We start from the raw sequence: 20,525 nt of genomic DNA, 5'->3' as shown, positions 1-20,525 counted from the left end.
GGCACACAACAATATTCACATACTATTCCAAACTAAAGCGCGAGTGACTTCAAGCAACTCATGCAATCACAAAAGTGTGCAAATAATAATAATAGTAAAAGACATATAGCAAGCCACACAATCGCTCTCTCTCTCTCACTATATGTACAAAGGACATAAATTATTATAATGCATGCATACATAAACATACCGTTTGCACCAGCATGCTCAAAACAAAATAGAGGAACAATGCTATTTGTAGCTAAATCACTATGTCTTGAAAGAAGAAGAAAAATTGAAGTAAGAAGACCAATATGTGCTCGGGGTCTGTGAAGCACCATCATTTGTACTCAAATACGCATTGCGAGTACTAACAGTAACAGAATTATGAGGAATTAAATACCAAGCTGCGAAAATTGCCCTAGACTCTAGCCCCACAGGAAGACTGACATTTCCGATTTAGCTAGATGTAGAAGTTCAAACAATATTTCAACAAAGGTGTTTGTTGAATTAAAGAGCAGAAATTAGCACATTACGTGCTGCGTTTGTGTAGGGAGCCTATTTTGAATAGTTTTTCTGGCTAAAAAACTGTCTCATTTAAACCAAGATTTCGCAGTGCGCTTTGTTTACTATTACGTCTGGAGGCAGCATTTGACTGCCTCGTCCAGAATAAGCCAGAAGTACACATGCCTTGTAGTGATGGCAGACAAAAAAAGTAACATTGGTAGCAAAATGAACAGCTGCGCCATCTGTCCTTGTAGAGCAAAGCACTCATCTCAATGGAGATGACGGAAGAGGAACGTTTCCCTCTTCATTATATAACAACTTCTTGTGCACAAACAGAGAGGGACAAAGAAGAGGGGCAACACAAGGACGAGCGCTTATCCTTGTGTTGCCCCTCTTCTTTGTCCCTGTCTGTTTGTGCACAAAAAGTTGTTAAATAATGAATCTGTTCCAACTAGGCCAACTCGCAGTTATGTTTCCCTCTTATGCCAACAGAAGGCACCCCTGTTCCTTTCACTTAAAAAAAAAAAAATTTTTTTTTACCAGAATTGCTGCGAGTGATGTGTACTGTTGAATTATTCCGGAAGAAACAGATAGGCACTGCATATCCTGACGTGGTATTAGGTAAAAGGCATTGTGAAATGTTGCGCCTGCACAAAATCCAAGCAAAAGCAAACAAGGTCAGCAGTTCAGCTGACTCATTCCATATTGGGATGCCTCATTGACACAACATTCACTACGCTATTATGTCCAGGCTTCATAAAGTCATTGCATTGCTGAACTTACTAATAAATATTTTAAGTGACAGGCAGGCAGACATTATCACCTGGTGAAGATATTTCCCTTTTCTTTATCTTGCTTTTTTTTTTTTTTTGCACGGTTACTTCAGCCTATGGTAAGTGCAGAAACGACACAAATACCTCAGCTCCATAAAACTGTCAAACTTGCTCTACAGAAACGTAAGCACTGATTTCTTCTTTTAACACTTTCCTCAAAACAAAACCAACAAGAAAACGTAATAAATACAACCCTGGTAAGCCAATTGCAAATGATCAAAGAAGGCTGAAGCTGTATGACAGTGATTTACATTGAAATATAGTATTTTCACTACTTACACCCTGCTTAGTCTCTCTAGTGCGTAGCTGTTGAAAGACACCATTAATGCAGAATAGGCACACAAAATGGCTGTAAAGGTCCTTGCTTTAATATATTTTCGTTTTCCACGAAGCAGTGTTTTGCAACAGGATATGCACATTCTAACATATTCTGGCTAAGCCATGAATGTCATAAAATTAACTTCTATAGTTGATGCAATATCTTGTAGCTTTACTAGTAATAAGTGAATTCGCAAGAAATTTAAGAGGTGACAACAAAACTAATTTGCAGCCCAACTGAGTGTTTCAGCTGACAACACTGGGTTTTTATTTTTCAGTTAACCAAGAAAATTTATTCTGTTAAATAAAGAGCACATGTGCTCTCTGCGGAAAGTTACTGATGCAGCCATCTTACATATACAGCATTTTCCAGTGTTAAAGGGAACACCAAGCTAGTATTTGAGGACTGATTACAGCTTGACTTCAACACAAAGGCCTCGAAAATAATCTTTTACAATTATAGGTCTACACAGAGTAGCAAGCACTTTATTCCTATGAAGTTAACGATATGTTTACGTAATGTTGGCCTACTGATTAAGTATTCCCTGTAAGAGCGAACGCTATGGTACCCTTGCTCCTAACTTCCATTGTCTTATTAAAGCAACTGTCTTTTTATTAGGCACTCAAGGAATTCTTTCTATAGGCCCCTTGAGTTGAAACCAGCATTACAAGCACTACTGTATCCTACTGCATCCCAGTGCTTCAACAAGGTGATAATGGTAATTAAGATGCGTTCGGCCTAACACTTCCTAATTTTTACTAAATGAGTGGGCAATGCAAAAGTGAAGTGAAAAAAAAAAAATGTGCAGCTGCTACTGCAGAAAGATATCTTGTGGTGCTTCATGCGGCTCCTTAACTGACTGTCCTCACAAGCTACCGTGCTCTTCTTCTGACTGAAACTCAAGCACAGTAAATGCCTCGAAAGTAGAATCTCACAGATTTCTAGAAAGCCCAAGAATGAGTTATGCAAGTTTTGCAAAATGTTCAATGTTCATTCAAACAATGTGTCTGGATAGGGGGGGGGGGACAATAATAAAAAAAGCTTGGCTGCAGAGACAACACAAAGCACAAATATAAACATGATGGCTTTTTTTTTCCACCGGAAAGGAAGTTCAATAAATTCAAGCAGAAAAGTGATAGGCAAGAGAAAATCGGACAATGCCTGCAAGAACATAAAACTCAAATCAGAGTTACAATGATAAGTTCTTTTCATCCTATATAACTTCTCTGATGCTTTCACAATAACTATCCTAACACTGCTGTCACAGTGAAAGCAAAATAAATAAGAGTTGACACTAAGTTTTGCTTCACAGCACTTCTAGAAGTCACAATATGCCAAACGTGCCGTGAAATATAAAAAAGTGTAAGGGAGTGGCCATGGACATCCATGACCAGAGACCAGTAGATTACGACTAAGGTACGGAATAAAACCCACTTGTTTTCGTTAAACATGCTTGGGAATGCACCGAAACAGACAGAAAACACACATGCACTCTCATGGACTTAAATTTCACATGGTGCAAGAGTGGAGACTCGGGGACACTGCTGCTTTTATGTGCTGGTGGCTCACACTGTTTTGAGACTACGGAATGGCCATGCACGCAAGTCGTGCTTTGCTTGGCTGGCAATTGTGCACACCCACTCTTATACAACACAATGCTTTCCTAGGATTTCGGAGCAATGTGCCTCTCTTGTGGCAGCTTTGACAACTGTCTTCTACACTAAAAATGAATCGCACAAGCAATCTTGGAAAAGCTACCAGATTCTATGATTAAGTGCTTGTGCCACGTTTGAATTTTTCGAATCCGAATTTGGCAGAAGAAAATAATAGCCTCACTGCTCGATCACAGCAGAAGTTGAGGGGCAGAATGCAATGTGCTTAAATTTGTGCGTGTGTGTGTGTGGGGGGGGGGGGGAGAAAAAGAAAGAGAGAAATAAAATGAAAAGACCAAACACACTGGATCATATACAAACGCAGGATGCTAAGTGCATAAGCCTGTGTCTGAGTATGCTCTTGTATAAGCCTGTGTCTGCACGGCTTTGCTCGGTAATTTTTGTGCACAAATTTAAGTAGGTTTAACCTCTAGCCTGTTGTCGATTTCCTGAAGAATGCTATGTACTTCAACTCTTTGCACTCAAGTGTCAGGCCCCTTTTGACTGACGCAAATATCCATTCCGGTCAGATGTTGGGAAGCGCCCGACGCGCATGCTCACATTCACCGGTTATTTGGGTTGGTAGCACATGGTTCTGGGAACTTTTTCGACGAATAAGTGCACTTTGCAATGTCTGCAGATGATTGCAGCAAAAATTTTTTGCCTTGCTCCATACTTAAATAGATTTTCATGCGATATGTGGCCTGAACCACTGACAAGACGGTGGCATTTTATGCTCTTGTGTTTATGGACGATATTCCCAGGAGTTCAGCAAAATAGAAGGTGACTTTAGTGCTGTGGTTGAATATACTGCGCCTTCAGATGGTCAGCAAACAACCTCAGTTGAGAACCCGTCAGAAGAAAGCGATAACGAGGGCCTTACAGACCTGCGGTGCAAATCATGGCCTCCTCTAAGGAGGGTGCTTCAATTGCTAGCACACTGTGCTCAAGTACCATTGAGAGCCTCAGGAATAAATATCTTTTCTGAAATAAATCACTTAGCATGCGTTTGTTTACACTAGCGCATTCTCTGAATGGCATATAAATGTGCGAAAATGCTCCCGGCTGGAACAACCACAAATTGGGTAAATGCACATGACCAAAGGGTTAAAACTTATGGTTGAATTCGTGTATCAACAGCAGAACAAGCGAGCGAGAAAGGCAACTGAGCAGGTTGGGGCAAAATGATCAGTAGAATATGTGAATCTTCTAGACTGACCAGTTCAACTCGAACTGCGACTCATCTATTAACTGCTGCATAGCAGACGCTATTAGCCGGCACTAACCCAAGAATACTGTACAAGCACTGCCCAAGAACCAAACTGCACCAGCCCTCCGTGCTCCAATACAAAGTTCTTGAGAGATGCCAGTGTTGAAAAAAGTTTACCTCCACCATAACATCAAAGAAATGAGCAAATATAACTGGCTTACTCGTCTAGACAAATTCTCTTTCATAACGGGAAAATGAGACATCTAACCGATCGTAACAATTGCTAGAAAGGAAACCCATGCGGGTTCCTCGAAAGAAAAGCCTCACAGTTGAATAAAAATTTGTCCTGGTCTGGGACTCAAACCCGGGATCGCCACCTTTCTGAGGCAGCCGCTCTACCATCTGAACTAACCAGGCGGCTAACAGATGGCAGGGCAAAGTCGAACTTATCAACAACTCGATGTCTCATTTTCCCTTTATTAATTAATTTGCTCGACCTTGCGGGTTTCTGCAGAACTATTATGTCAAACTCTTGCCTTTGCTTCGAGTTGTTGATAAGTTCGACTTTGCCCTGCCATCTGTTAGCCGCCTGGTTAGTTCAGATGGTAGAGCGGCTGCCTCGGAAAGGTGGTGATCTCGGGTTTGAGTCCCAGACCAGGACGAATTTTTCTTCAACTGCGAGGTTTTATTTCGAGGAACCTATATGGGATTCCTTTGTAGTGATTGTTACGATTGAGTGGTATACTGATTGTTACTGGAGAAAGTGAATGCCAACATTCCTGCTCATATTGAGCTGCATAACCTAATTTGCATGACGTCCATGTGACGTGGATTTCATAGCAGCTTTGTATATTTTGGCTGTTATTTTACAGGAAATGTTTCTAAAGTTCTAAAATGAAGTGCCTGCTTATGTTTAAAATGCGATGTACTCTTGCTTATTTGATGAACAGTTAACCAGCCTAAAGTAGATGGAGTCAGAACCTATAATGTCGTGGGAAAGCCGTGCAGAATTTTTACTTAGCGTTACTACGTGCCTGTTGCCCCAGTGTACTTTTTGGCCTATGAAGGCTGCGTTTATGCTAACTGACCTTATTGCAATTTTATTTTTCTTTAATGGCCCCCTTCCATTATGATGGATTGAAGTCACAGGCCAAACTGCAGATGTTAGTTTGATAATGGGCACATGATAGCAGTGGCACTGAATCACTCTGTGCATAATAGTATCATCGCACACTAGCTGCTCGTGGTGTAATCTGATACACTGAGACTCATGATACCAAATTTTGCAGATAGAATTGATGATTTGGTGTGTCATAAGAATTCATCTTCAGCAGCACATTTCTCCAAGTTACAAGGCAAGCTTAGTGATGCAGAGTAGCAACAGAGAACACCACCAGCAGAAAATGTAATGTCCCACACTTGTATAACTGCTCGTGCAACTTGTGCAAGTGTCCTTGAGAGCACACAGCAGGCATACACATCAGTACGCATACACGTCAGTAGGGCATGCTGACCAAGAACACACTTAAAGCTTGCAATATGCACTTCAAGAAAACAAATTGCACTCTTTAGATGGGTCTCTTGCATCGGCAAGCACAAAACAAAATCAGAAGCAATGTAAAATAAATACACAAGAAATACTAGCATAATGCACATGCTAAAATATTTTTCACAAGAGAACATAAAAAAAAAGGCAATAGAGGCACCCCAGCAAGCAGACAAAGGTGGGATCAGGCAGGTGCATGTAGTTCCTTAAGTGCTGCAAGCTTAATAGAGATTTTTTGTCTTGGTTGAGATGAACATTGTTTAAGCAAGTAAAAGACTATAAAAAAATTTGAAGTTCAAGCTCTCTTTAAGCTCTGTCAGTCTACAGTTTATGTGTGTTTTCACTATAAACACACTCGTAACTAATACAGCAATGCTAATTCAAACAAAGCCACTACCCCCGCTGGTGTACTAACCCAGGTATCCAAACCATGTAACATGCATGAGTGCTGCATAAAATAACCAAAGAGGGAAATGAAAAGATTTCAAGAAAAAAGAAAAAGAAATGAAGCTGACAAAAGAGTGCAGCATTGTGACACACACATTGTGACTACTGCACATTCTCTACAGCATCAAAGGTGTCCTGGCTGACAGCTCTTTGGCATCTGGACTGTCTGTCGTCGTCTTGGGGATGAAACATTGGACACGAGTCATTGTGCACACATCTCACATACACACACTGGAGCGGGCAGGCAGGCTTAGAAGGGGGCGACCCAAATATGGTGTAACACGCACACGGTTGACGACGGCAGAGGAGGATGTGTGTACCTGGTCGGCAACATGAGCTTGCAGACATGAGGTGCTAACCACACAGGATAATAAGTGAAAAAGCAGCCAGTCAGTGAATAATAATGTGGTGAGCAGTTCTCTTATGCTGAGGAAGGGGTCCCTTTGCCTCAAAAGGGTGGCCCGTAAACACTGAACACAGGCGTTGATGCACAGTTCCTTCACCCCATCAAAAGACGCACCTGATGTCAGCGGGGAAAGCAGCAACCATCCGGCAGCACACAGTCGCAACAAACAATGAAAGGGGATTGGGGAAAGGGAGCAGTGGTGCAGGGGGTCACGAGGCTATAGTGAGCAGTTCTTTTACCTCGAACGGCTCGTCGTCGTCGAGGTCAACCAGGCTGTTGGGGTGGTTGTAGTTCTGAAGGTCAGTCTTGCGTACTGTCCGGCCCGTCGGGTCAAAGGGATCCACCACTACCTGCTCGGTTCCCTTGATCTCAGCTCGGCAGAAGGGGCAGCCTTGGCCTTCTGAATCCTGGAATGCACACCGTGCAAACAACAAAAAGGCACACATGTTTGTTCTGGATCTACACCAAACATCCTGAAAATTTACATACACAGCATGGGCAAAAGTTGTACAAGCGTATGTTAGCCTCACATGCTGCTTTACAGCAATGTAATTCACATAACCATGAACCCACACATTGTTTCTATGTGGAGAGACAGTGAAAACAGCAGTGACCAAACATACATAAAACAAAATTATTCCTGGAGCTTTGCCTTGTGCCTGAAATTGTGCCAGAGTGCTTTTACAAAAGCTTGAACAATGCTGCACGAGGCAACTTACACAAAATACGTGCGTCGATTTTTCAACCTTTTCTGACAGTAGTGACAGGTAATGCAGGTTACACGGAGGGGTAGGCTGCAGCTACAAAAAAATATGGGAAATTGCCGCAATACCCTGATTTAATGCCTGACCTAAGCGTCCCTTCACATGAATGTTTTTTCTATCATTTAACACAGCAGTGTTCAGAAAAGAACGAAGCAAGATGCAGCAATAAAGGGAGGCTCACCTGCCAGGAGGTTAGGCATGGTGTGCAGAGCAAATGCCCACAGGGCTCAATGCGAATGTCCTTATCGTTCTCGGCACAGATCTTGCACAGCTGGAAGGTGGAGCCCATCTCACAGTAAAGCTCATATTGTTCCTGCGTCACCTTGATGTGGTCTTCGGGTGTCGCCTGGACAGCCCAACTCAGGTCGGGGTTGACGTTGCGCCCGTCTGGGTAGAGGTAGCTGCATTAAAATGCCAAGGCTGTCAAGTGTGCTGCCACAAAGCAGTTTAGGAGGAAGTGTTAGCCCATATGCTCCCTGTTCAAATGCATGCGAAGTTGAAATGCAGGAGGGCTTTTACTGGGGAACTGCAGAACCAAATTGAACTACAATAATTAGATTTGAAAGACACAGAAAGAGGTGGAATTCCACTGCATCTTTCACACTGCAAAACACATCGAAACAACCTTGCTCTAGCCCCTCATGTTATCAAAACTCAAAACAAGCAGAAGAGATCCTGAATCTAGATTGTTCTACACGGAAATTTTCCATATAGCTAGGACATTGAAAATGGTCGAATTTGACATAGCTAAGAAAAGGAGGAAGAATTGACAGGAAAGCCAGCAACAACACAAAACGAGGTTGCAGCATGGTTCAAAGGTGACTGTCCCAGCTACATTCTTGCTTGCCTTCCTCCAGCTGACATTACCCATTGAGACTCGCGTGTTATTTTTATGCTGTGACTGTACATGTCGAGACTGTTTCAGTAACATTCACTGTGACTGGACGCTCACATGTCACCAAAACCGAGACAAAGTTGTCCCAAAATTTTAGCTATATTGCGCTGCAACATCTCTAAAATTGTCTCTAAAGCTGTCAAATATGAGTTTTAAATAATGTAGGTTCTTTGGGACATTATTTTATAGTCTACATTCGCCATTCATCCATAGGGCCCGTGAAGGTGAGGAACAGATGGTGAATTTATCAGCAGGTTGCAAAGGGCTTTCACTTCCCTAATATTTATATATATCTACAAGAAAACAAATCACAAGAGCTGAAATCTTGTGTTTGCCTTCAAGTTATAAGAGTACAAATACACATCCGTTTAAAGAAACATGGGTAACCCAATTTTCCTAGCACAAAAACGCCCTTGGTTGACGTTGCACCTCGTGTTCTATGCTCGTGAAAGGAGCACCAAGTTCTGCGACACATGCTTGGTCATGTTAACACACCAATGAAAACTACACGACCCTTATACAGGTAAAATACTATGCTGCCTGAGAGTTCCATGCAGTAATGATTCGTTCAAAACAAAATTCCTGAGAAAAGGGATCACAGCTTTCATATTCTCGAGAATGAGCTCAGCTACTGTGACATACCTTTCTCAATTTCATTCTAAAATTTATTACACTAGGTTTTAAAAATGGTAATTTCTTATTACTGTAACACTTGTTATATTAAAGTCCGTCCGCCCGCCCGCCCGCCCGCCCGCCCAATTCTTGGTAAAAAATTAATGACCTAAATAAAAAATTCAAAGCCAACAGTCAAAAGATTTGAAGTTTTTCTTTTAAATGCAACAAACCTTGTCAAGTTTAGTGCAGTGGTCACCGAGAAAGACGAATTCTTTTTTTACATGTGTTTATAAGGAGCACACGAGCTAAAGCTAGGGCCCCTCACCAGGCCCCAGAGCAAATATTGTATATATGCTGAAAGTTGTTACATGTCCTCTAACGAGTGTTCTGCCACAAAAAGTTTTCAAATCGGCTCACTAATAGCCGAGATAGAAATACTTCAGTGCCGCGAGCCCATGACTTCAGGAGGAGAGCTCCACTGCATAGTGAGACACTCTCTCCGCTAGCCTCCGCAATCGAAATTCCTTCTCTGCGTTCTCCTATACCGGACCTTGAGGATCGCGTGACGCATATGTCACAGGCCCCACCTTCATTTTTTTCTCTTTTTTTTTTTGCAGCACTGTTAATGTTAATGCCTTGCAAGTACTCAGCCTTGCTGAGTACTTGCAAGGCAAGACCAACGTTGCCCCAAGGGTGGTATTTAGGCAGGGATTGGGTTCACTTTTCTTATGGAAGGTCGTCCTGGTAAAGAAGAACTTTTCGCCAGCCCGTGCAAACTACCTTCTCATCGCGCCCACAGCACTCCGATCAGAAGACCTGCACACCCTGCATGATAATAAGATATCCAGGCACCTCAGGTTTTCCTGTACGCTCACAAGAATACAAGAGAAGTACTATTGGCTGCACCTGACTATCGACGTCGCCCATTGTGTCAATACATGTCGAGACTGCCAGCTGCACAATACACCCCTGACAAGGCTGGCGAGATTACTACAGCCGATCGAGCCTCTTCGCAGACCATTTCAGTAGATCGAGATGGATTTGCTGGGGCCCTTTCCGACGTCAACATCTGGAAACAAGTGGATCGTCGTGGCCATAGACTACCTTACTCGCTATGCAAAAATGAAAGCTGTGCCTAAAGGTAGAGCGGCCGTGTAGCCACATTTTTCATCGAGAACATCCTGCTGCGACATGGTACGAGAGAAGTCCTCGTTACTGACAGAGTCCTCGTTACTGTCTTTTACTGCTCAGCTTACTCAAGCCATCCTGCAGTATAGCCTGACAAGTCACCAGAGGACCGCTGCCTACCAGCCACAGATGAATGGCCTAACGGAATGACTGAACAAGACGCTCGCTGACATGTTAGCGATGTACGTTGACGTCGAACACAAGACGCGGGTGTTGTGCGTCCCTATATCACCTTTGCTTACAACACGGCAGCGCAAGAAATAACACAGATCACGCCGTTCAAGCTGGTTTACAGAATGAACCTGACGACTCTCGATGCCACGCTGCAGCACATCACCGATGAAGAAAATGTTGACGTCGCTGCCTATCTCCAGAGCGCCGAAGAAGCCCGACATCTCGCCCACTTGCACATCAAGCACCAGCAGAGGTCCAACAGATGGCATCACAATCTTCGATGCTATGTGGAATACCAGCCTGGCAACTGTGTTTGGGTTAGGACCCTGATACCCCGACGAAAACTCAGTGAGAAACAATTTCGACCCTACAAGATTATCTGACCCATGGGCACACTGAACTATGAGGTCGTGCCAGATGGTATTTCGCAACTACAGTGGCGCTGCTTGCAACCTGAAATAGTCCATGTTCTACGGCAAACATTAATGAAAATATTAAGTCAAGCTAAAGTGATACAGTAATGCTTGAGGATGTCTATGGCGTCAATATTATTGCGAACAGAGCCTTAATAATCGAGAAATTGAGGTAAATGCAGGATATGATTAGAGACTCCCCCGGGACATTCAAGTAATTGTTTGATGACGAAAGCACTCCTAAGTGAAATTCTGTCTGTAGTACTCAGCCACTCGTTGCAAAAAACATCCTTGTATTGTATTATAAGACGAAATAAAATGGTACTTGTCCAATTCTACGCTATCTTTAGAAAAAAGAACTAATTGAAATTGCCCTTGACGACGACGCGGGCGGTCGAAAGGTTTCATTTTCGTGCGGTGCTGCACTGGTTTTGCTGGCTCGCGAAACTCGCACAAACCGCAAGTAGCAGAGAATAAACGTGTGATGTTGCGGGATGCCCGAACAATCTACACCACTTGAACAAAAAGCAGCTGCCGTGGCAAATCCCCCGCTCTGTCTTGGCTTGCTACCGCTGTCTGTTGGGCACCGTTTTACTCCCCGACGGCAGCAAAAGGTGGTGATGGCGTATGCAATGTCACCACTCCCCTTTTGGATGGCGATTGCGATAAATGTATTCGGACCCTTCAGATGCAATTTTCTCATAAACTAAGTTTTTTCTTGGCACGAAATAAGTGATGTCGACTTGGTATTTGCCTTTAGTGTCCCTTTAAGCCATTCTCCAGCACTATCAAACTCTGGGATTTGTTTCTTCGTTGCTTTGTTACTTTCTTTTCTTGTTATTCTTCTACTAGCTGTGCTTTTGTTTTTTGCTTGCCTGTTATGTTTGCAGCACCGGGACGATGCTTTTTAAGAGGGGGGCATTGACACAAGTCCGTGTTTATCTTTATTGGCTAACCGCGTTTCACTGTCTAAGAAATGTTATCGCTGAGCATATGACACACCTGCATGTATCGGAAATTTCTCGAATGTTATTGAGGGTTCTATCATCTGTCTGTTGCCAGTGAACTTTGTGTAATCTGATTGCTAGTATGCATGACGTGAATTGTGTAGAACTTTCTGGAGGCCATGCGGATACCAGCGACTATTCCGGAACCTTCGATGACTCATGCATAAAAGCAGACGTGCTTGCCCTGCAGATCAGTTTTCGATGATGGCTGTCTGTGACCACCACTATCGTTGTGCTTTAAGTGTAGCCTGTTTTTGTGGGCACAGGTCCGCCCAATAAAAGCTAGTTTTCTCATTCACAGTATTGCTACTGTGTTTTTTGCCTTCACTACTACGTGACGGTATTCTGCTTTGAAACCATAAAAGTGTACATTATTTTTGGGGACACATTAGAAATGGGCAAATATTGCAAACTCAGTGACATGTTTGGACATTTCTTTTGCCTCTTGTTTTAATTCAATCCATTGGCTAACTGGATCGATTCTGATGGTACCGTCAAGGTTGGATTAACCGAATTCGACTGTACTGTACGTCATGCCATCTTAAGCCATGTTCATGTATACGGTGTGTCACTGCTCAGTGAATCTTATTACACCTTATTTTTAGATTAAAAAAAAAAAAAAATCTGGAGGTGATGGGGGCTAAGCAGTATGCGTAAAGCACACAATACTAAAGCTAAGAAAGCACGGCACATTTCAAGCAACCTGCTAGACATTGTAGCTGTAAGAGGTGAATAGACTTGTGTATTTCTTGTATGAGCTATGTGCACAAAAGAGAAGAACCATGACGTCGCACAAATTTGGCAATGAAGAGTCACTTACAATCCTTCCCGATAGCCATCAAGAAGTGCTTGGCATAGGGACTTGTTTTGTGGAATGGTCTGCAAGATGTTTCCTTCAGCTGTCACGTAGCCAATGGCCCACTGGCCCAGCCTTGTGCAGCTTAGCCGGAATACATAGCTGTATGCACAAAGAGTAAAAGCTGCACATCAGAGGCCAATGATCATTTGAAGTATGATATTAATAACAAAACCACAAAGACAGCTATAACACAGGAATGAGCAGACCAGAAATCAAAACATAAGGTAAATGGCTTCAATGGAATGTCAATGAGATGTCAACAAGCTTCTTTTTGCTCCCAACCAAGCTACAAGTAGACTCACCATGCACAACCAAGTAGACTGATACTGTGTGAGCTCATAAATCAGTTCCTAACAAGTATATGTGCAAATACTTTGCTTAAATGGGCAAAGAACCCTGTTTCTGGTAAAGCATGCAAACAAAAGTGACAATTAACATGTTCATGTCATTTTGCAAGATTATGTGAAAATATGTACTGACCAACCATTGCACAGACATGTGGCACGGAAGACACAACCTAAATTTGTGCCATCTATTGGACAGTGCCCAATCAGATTTGTCACTGCCTGTTGAAATACATAATTTACTCGGTTACAAATATGCAGTAAACTCTCACTGAAGGGAACCTCAAGGGACCAGGTAAATTGGTACTGTTTGTCAGGTGTTCCATTTACTAAGAGACATAGCTGAATACAAATGCATGAGTACAGAACCAACCAACCATGAGGATAGTGTTCTGTTTAAGTGGTAGTTCCGACTAAGTGATTTCTGTTTATCGAGATTCCAGTGTACAAGACCTAGCAAATCAGCAAGTGGATGACAATTTTTTTTTCCCTTTCATCAAATGTACAAGGTACGCACTGAAGGCACAAATTAAGCAATGTAATCATTCTTCTGATATAAGAGGTTCAATTGCTCACCTTCCTGGCTTGTTAATGTATTTGTACAGACGTGCCTTGACCTCATCATATGTAAGGAAGGCAACGTAGCCAGGGTGGGTAACTGCGAGGATTTGCCAATTTCTAAGAAGTGTTGACCAGGGCTGAAATAACCTGAAATGATAAGACAGTATTTTAAGCACTTGAAGCACTGCAGTATAAATATTACAAAAGAACACTTCCTCATCAAACTCTCACTTTAGTGTAAGAGTATTCTTATGCCATGTGTACAGAAATTAGCATGTATATTGTGATGTGGAGAAGAGAGGTTTAAAATATATTTACAGAGTATTTACAACGCGTCCACTGGCATACAAGGCATACAAGATGCAAGACAGTCCGCAAAACTCTAGCGAGCGTCATCATCTTCTGTACTGTCCTCAGCATCGTCTCTGGCAGCAATCGGTAACATGACCCCAGGTGGCGAAGGTGCCATCTTGGTGCTTGCTAGATTGTCTGAGTGGTATCACTTGAGGCAGGTGACGTGGACGACATTGATGGAAGGTTTTAGAAGGCAGCCACAATAACATCTTGCTACCTTCGTCAACAAGGACTTGAAATTTCATGCGGAAAGTGCACAAAGGTGGCATTCACGAGGAAGCCAATATCTGCTTACGGCGTATCTATTAATGGACAACTTATACTATACAGCAGAAGTCACAGGTTCTTGGGAGTCGTGATTGATAGAGACCTGTCTTGGACTCTGCATGTGAATTATGTGAAAAAGCAGCTAACTGCTATCTGTCACCTGTTCAGGTTCCTTGCAGGAAAAAGTTGGGGAGTATCTATACACGCTATGTTACAGCTGTACACGCCGTTGTTAGTTGGATTCCTGTGGTACAGCCTGCATGCAATATCCAACACCTACAAGACTAACCTGCATACGACTCAGAGAATTCAAGTCCAAGCCCTTAAGATATGTCTTGGCTTACCACGCAGTGCATCAATGGCTGAAACCATTGCCATTGTGCAAGATTACCCAATCAAGACGCATGTTACCATTGAGACAATGCGTACACATCTCAGACATTATGCTAGGATCCCTTCCCACCTCCTGGCGAGCCTCACTGCTGCAAGGCCCTGCTTGACATTTAGCGCTACTGTCAGTGCACATCGTGTGTCGTTTAATTCAGCGTACGCACCTGCAGCCAAGCCAGTGTTTCCTCCATGGTGTTTGAGCCGTCCACAAGTACATATAATGATTCCAGGACTACAGAAGAAGACAGATCTACCAGCCCCTGCTCTAAAAACAGCTGAGCTTACTTCTTTTGCATGATGCACATCTATACCGATGGATCGACTACGTTGTCCAGTTCTGGTGGTGCAGTGGTTATACCAACGCAAGGAATAACACTGCGGTTCAAGACACCGCATGTCACGACCTCAACGGCGGCAGAACCAACGGCTCTGCATCATGCACTGGCATTGATTCTGAAAGACCTAGAAAATGGGCTGTGTTCCGTGATTCAAAACCGGCATTACAGTGCATGCAGTCAGTTCTCTGACGTGGATGTCATGACCAATAGACATACGAAATCGTGAAACTTCACCATCACGTCCGACAAGAAGGTCACGAGGTTGTTTTTCAGTGGGTGCCTGGCCATTGTGGAATCAGTGGCAATGATTCTTCTGCTAACACTGCTCGCACAGCACATCAAAAAGAGCACAGCATTCCAATTCCGCTTTCGAGGACAGACGCCGCAAGGCAGCTTCGACACCTGGCATGCAGTTTCTCGCTCACAGAGAGGAACTCGCCAAACTTGCGACTTACACGACAGCATCGATTAAACCCCTCACTGCAACTCCGACCTTCACTCAGACTTCCTCGATGTGAAGCTACACTTCTCTGTCGCCTTTCATTAGAAGTTGCCTTCACAAAGGCATACTCTGCATTAATTGGAGTGACCTACAGTGCAGCATGCGAGGTCTGCGGCAACGAAGAAAATATCGACCACCTGCTGTGCCACTGTCCACCATATGCCCCAGAAAAACAAGAACTTGTCAATGCTCTCCAAAAACTCGACAATCAGCCGCTTTCTGTCCAGGTGCTGCAGAAACACTGCCCCCATCGCTCGTCGGCCCATAAAGCGGTTAAGGCGCTTTTGTGCTTCTTGTCGAGGACGACGGGCTTGTGTGAACATGTGTGACTATTAATGCAATTTCTATAAGACCACACCCATCAGCAAGCTTGCCGCCAATTTTTTTCTTTCCCTCCCTCCTCTCTCTCTCCCTGTCATCTTTGTTTTACCTTTCCTATTCCCCGGGTGTAGAGTAGCCTACCGGACGTTATTCTGGTTAACCTCCCTGCCTTCTGCTTTTCTCTTTCCCTTTCTTTTTGATGGAAAGTCGAAACATGGTGGAATCGAGAGGCGCGATTTTTCATATGTGACGCTGGTCACTCGATGCATGACATGGTGCAGGCCAGAGTAAGGTGAAATCAACTTTTCACAAAAGCGAACTAGCCGTGATGGTGTCCAAAGAAGACAATATCACCAGGGTTGAAGTGGGCGTCATGGTGGCGGGCATCATAGAAGCGTTGTTGGTTTTCCTGCAAAGCGGTAAGGCACAGGTGTGCAATTTGGCGTGCCTCTACAGCTCTGAAGATGGCGTCACGGGCGTATTCTGACGATGTGTCAAGAATAGTGGGAAGGAGTGTGTCAAATTGCACAATGGGATTTCTTCCTTACAAGAGATAAAACAAATAAAAGCTCGCACAGTCATGTCGGGATGAGTTATAGGCAAATGTTACGAAGACAGAGCGGCATCACAGTCATGATGGTCGGCAGAAATATACATAGCAAGCATGTCTCTGTTCTATTAGGAGCCTCTGTGAGGCTGTTGGCCTGATGGTGGTACGCCGTTGTCAACTTGTGTTTTTTAGCACAGGAGTGGCAAGAGGTCTCGGACAACCTTTGATATGAAATAGTGGCCCCGGTCTGTTAGGAGCTGTCGAGCCACGCCATGGTGAAGTATAACGTCTTCTAGTAGGAAGTTGGCGACGTTGGTGAGCCCGAGTGATCGCGTACCGAGTCGTGTAGCCAGTAGCGACTGCTATCCACTTATTTCCTCAGGCAAAGAGCCAATAAGGTCAAGACCAACCCAAAAGAATGGCTCCGATGGTACGGTAAGGGGTTGAACATGGCCAGCTGGAAGTACTGCAGGTTTCTTGTGGTGCTGGCACTGCTCACAGGAAGCGATGTAACGGCCGACGTAATGGTAAATACTGAGCCAAAAGAAGCGATACCAAACACGGTCATACGTCCTAGAGACCCTAAGGTAACCCACGGTAGGAACATCATATCATTGCGTGAGGACAGTTTGACACATATGTGTGGGAATAGCCAAAAGCAGTTCACGACCGTCAGGGTGCATGTTCTAGCTGTACAAGACACCATCCTGGAGCAAAAACGTATGCAGAGAAGGGGAAGGGTTCTCGGAAGTCAGCCGCAGAATGGTCTCGCAAGTAGAGGTCACGGCGTTGCTCATCTCCGATGTTCTGAAATGCAGGAAGTGACAGCACGCAGGTAGACTTGCAGTTATTGGGAAGCTCTGGTGGGTCTAATGAATGGCCCGAGAAGCAATAAGCACCTTCATGCAATCAGCCACTCTTATACACAACTGTGTATGAGTACTCTTGAAGTTGTAGAGCCCACCGACCAATGTGTCCAGTAGGATACTTTAGGCATGTCGTCCAACTCGCCCAGCCATATGTCACTGACCTTCCTGATCCTATGCCGAGTCGACTATGTTCCACCGATTATGTTCGCCTACCTCAATGAGCCATGACCTATACTGCTGTTTCACCCGATCTGCATGTCAGTGACGGCGATTACATTGTGTCGCCCAAAGCCACTGTCCTTCTGTCGCGGAACGTCACATTTCCCCACATAATCGTCCGCGTAAAAGACAATGCTTCCAGACTTCCTGTGGTGAATTTCATCCTCTGCCCTCAAGTGCTACCTCACGGTATATCTCTTGCAACAATGGCCCTGGTTTCCAACTACCATAGTTCTGCCTCAACTGGTGATACTGCGTCACCTACCTATGCTGGTTCGGGCCCTACAACCAAAGTATTAGAACCTTTTACGACAATGATCGCTTCTGACTTTCCAGCCCACCATGTGGATGTACTTCACTGCCCTCTAACCTCGTACCAGGACATTTTCGATCTCAATGACTGGCCACTGGCCCAAATGTCCATTGTGAAACATCGGATACACACTGGTGACGCCCGCCCGATTCACTGACGGCCCTACCGCACCTCCCCTACTGAGTGCCAAGTCATACAGAAGGAAGTCGACAAGGTGCTTGCCAGAGATATCACTGAGCCTTCTTCTGGCCCTTGGGCTTCCTCGGTTATGCTTGTGAGAAAGAAGGATCACAACTAGAACTTCTCTGTCAACTATCGCTATCTCAACAAAGCAACAAAAAAAGACGTGTATCCACTTCCACAGATAGATGACGCCCTCGATTGTTTACAAGGTGCAAAATATTTTTCTTCGACAGACCTTCGCTCCGGGTACTGGCAGATTGCAGATGAGGACATGGACCGTGAAAAGACCGCTTTTATTACACCTGATGGCCTCTATCAGTTTAAAGAGATGCCATTCGGGTTATGTAATGCCCCAGCTACATTGACTGTATGATGGATGCACTCCTTCACGGCTTTAAGTGGTCAATCTGCCTGCGCTACCTCGATGAAGTTATTGTTTTTTCACTAACTGTTACCCGGCGCCTCCACCAAAAAGTTATGGGGAGCAGGGAGGTCTAAAATATATTCACAGGGTATTGACAACACGTCTCCTAGCATACAAGTAACACAAGGTGGAAGTCAGTCTGTGCGACATCACTGAACATCTTCATCTTCCGTACTGTCCTCAGCTTCATCTCTGGCCATGCATGGTAACAATATCAAATTATCATTATACTGCATTTGCTGGCATACCAGAAAAAGATGACATTTTTAAAAACACCCCCAGATGAAGTAACCACATTTCTAAAAAGACATTTGAAAGGCAATGTCAACTGCTATGCCTTAAGTTATTACTGAAAAATTTGGAAAGAAGTTAGAATTAACTTTCCACACACAAATTGTATCACAAGGGCATACACAAGGAACTTTATGTAAATTAGGGCATTTTAAGAAATAAAAAGAAAAATGAAAAGTATTTAATAAAGCCTCAAACAAACAAAGGGCTGCTTGCCATCACCTAGTACACCAGTGGTAGTGATCAACAATGGTTGAACACAGTATGCTGCCTCTACAAGTGCACTTGTTTTCACCAAGGCAACAATGAAAATGGGTGGATGAAGACAACTCCATTTACCGAAAGTCCATTTAAGTGTCTATTCATTAGAAACTCTTATCTTCACAGGCCCAATAAACTAGTAGCAGAAAACCTTCTGATTCCGTAAATATTTTTTTCTCAACAACAGCCCTAGGTAAACAAATACCACTTTCAAATACTTTGGTGAATTTCTTACCTTTAAAGAAAAAAAAAAAAGATAGTATGAGACAGCCAAAAAATAAGTGCATGCTGCTTTCCTAAATTTGTTACTTATCTAAACAGTTATTTTATTGCTCGCTCACACTTTTACAATCCACATTGTTTGCTGTACACAAGCATAATTTTCCTCACTAGCATTCCTTGCAAGGTTCTTGAACATATTTTGTACTCACATTTAGCAAAGCACTTAGACAATAATTCATTTTTCACAAAAGCACAACATGGTTTCAAAAAAAAACTTGTCTTGTGAAACTCAACTTCTTTCTTTTACTGACAGCCTTCATCTTATTCTCAACAAAGGTTCATTCGCAGACTGTGTTTTCTTTGATTTCGCCAAAGCCTTCGACAAGGTGTGTCATAAATTGCTTATATTTAAACTTAGTAAACTTAATCTTGATCCTAACCTGTTTGCATGGCTTGAGCATTTTCTCCTTAATCGGTCACAGTATGTTGTGTCAAACAATCATATGTCCCCATCTAATCCTGTAGACTCTGGTGTGCCCCAAGGATCAGTTATAGGCCCTCTTACATTAACAATTTACCCAATGACATTTGTTCTAATATTTACCTTTTCGCAGATGACTGTGTTATCCTCCGTGAAATCTCGGACAAATCTGATAACAAATCCTTACAAGACAATATAAACGCTATCTCTAACTGGTGTCACATATGGTTAATGCAACTTAACGTAACTAAATGTAAATGTATGGGTGTAACTCGCAGCAATATTCCTCCGCCGAACTATCACCTTAATGATACTACCCTAGAGGTCGTAACCTCCTATAAATACCTAGGCATCCACATAACCTCGTCACTCTCCTGGTCGTTGCACATCGACAACATAATAATACTAATCGCATGCTAGGTTATCTTCACCAAAATTTTTCTTCTGCTCCTACATCATTAAAATTAATCCTATACAAAACGCTTATTAGGAGTAAAATGGAGTACACCTCATCCATCTGGGACCCACGCCTCGAAACCCTTATTCAATCACTTGAACTAATCGAAAACAATGCCGCATGTTTCATTCATAGCAATTACAGCCGCAAATCAAGCATAACTGCCATAAAAAACTCTTTGCTGCTTGCTCCTCTCTCAGCCTGGTGTAAGTGCTTTCACCTTGCTTTATTTCATAAACTATATTTCCACAATTCCTACCTGCGCGATAATCTTATATTATCTCCTACCTACATTTCCTCTCGCATTGATCATAGCTATAAGGTTGGAATCATTCAATGCTACACCAGAACCTGTTATGAATCC

At 43.3% G+C, this 20,525-nt stretch overlaps 1 protein-coding gene across 1 annotated transcript in view; it reads right to left on the bottom strand.

Annotated features, from left to right (window-relative positions):
* The window catches only part of Cbl (E3 ubiquitin-protein ligase CBL), a 57,259-nt gene that overhangs the window by 21,752 nt on the left and 14,982 nt on the right, over window positions 1-20,525 (bottom strand). The window contains exons 3-6 of the mRNA XM_050179144.3: window positions 13,735-13,866; window positions 12,776-12,913; window positions 7,845-8,064; window positions 7,139-7,306 (exon numbers count right to left, since the gene is read on the bottom strand). Of these exons, the coding sequence (XP_050035101.2) occupies window positions 7,139-7,306; window positions 7,845-8,064; window positions 12,776-12,913; window positions 13,735-13,866 (658 nt within the window). The remainder of the gene's footprint in view (window positions 1-7,138; window positions 7,307-7,844; window positions 8,065-12,775; window positions 12,914-13,734; window positions 13,867-20,525) is intronic.

The sequence above is a fragment of the Dermacentor andersoni genome, chromosome 5 (assembly GCF_023375885.2).
Source record: "Dermacentor andersoni chromosome 5, qqDerAnde1_hic_scaffold, whole genome shotgun sequence".
NCBI lineage: Eukaryota > Metazoa > Arthropoda > Arachnida > Ixodida > Ixodidae > Dermacentor > Dermacentor andersoni.
The sequence above is the reverse complement of the archived record's forward strand: the minus strand, read 5'-3'. Positions and strand labels throughout refer to the sequence as shown.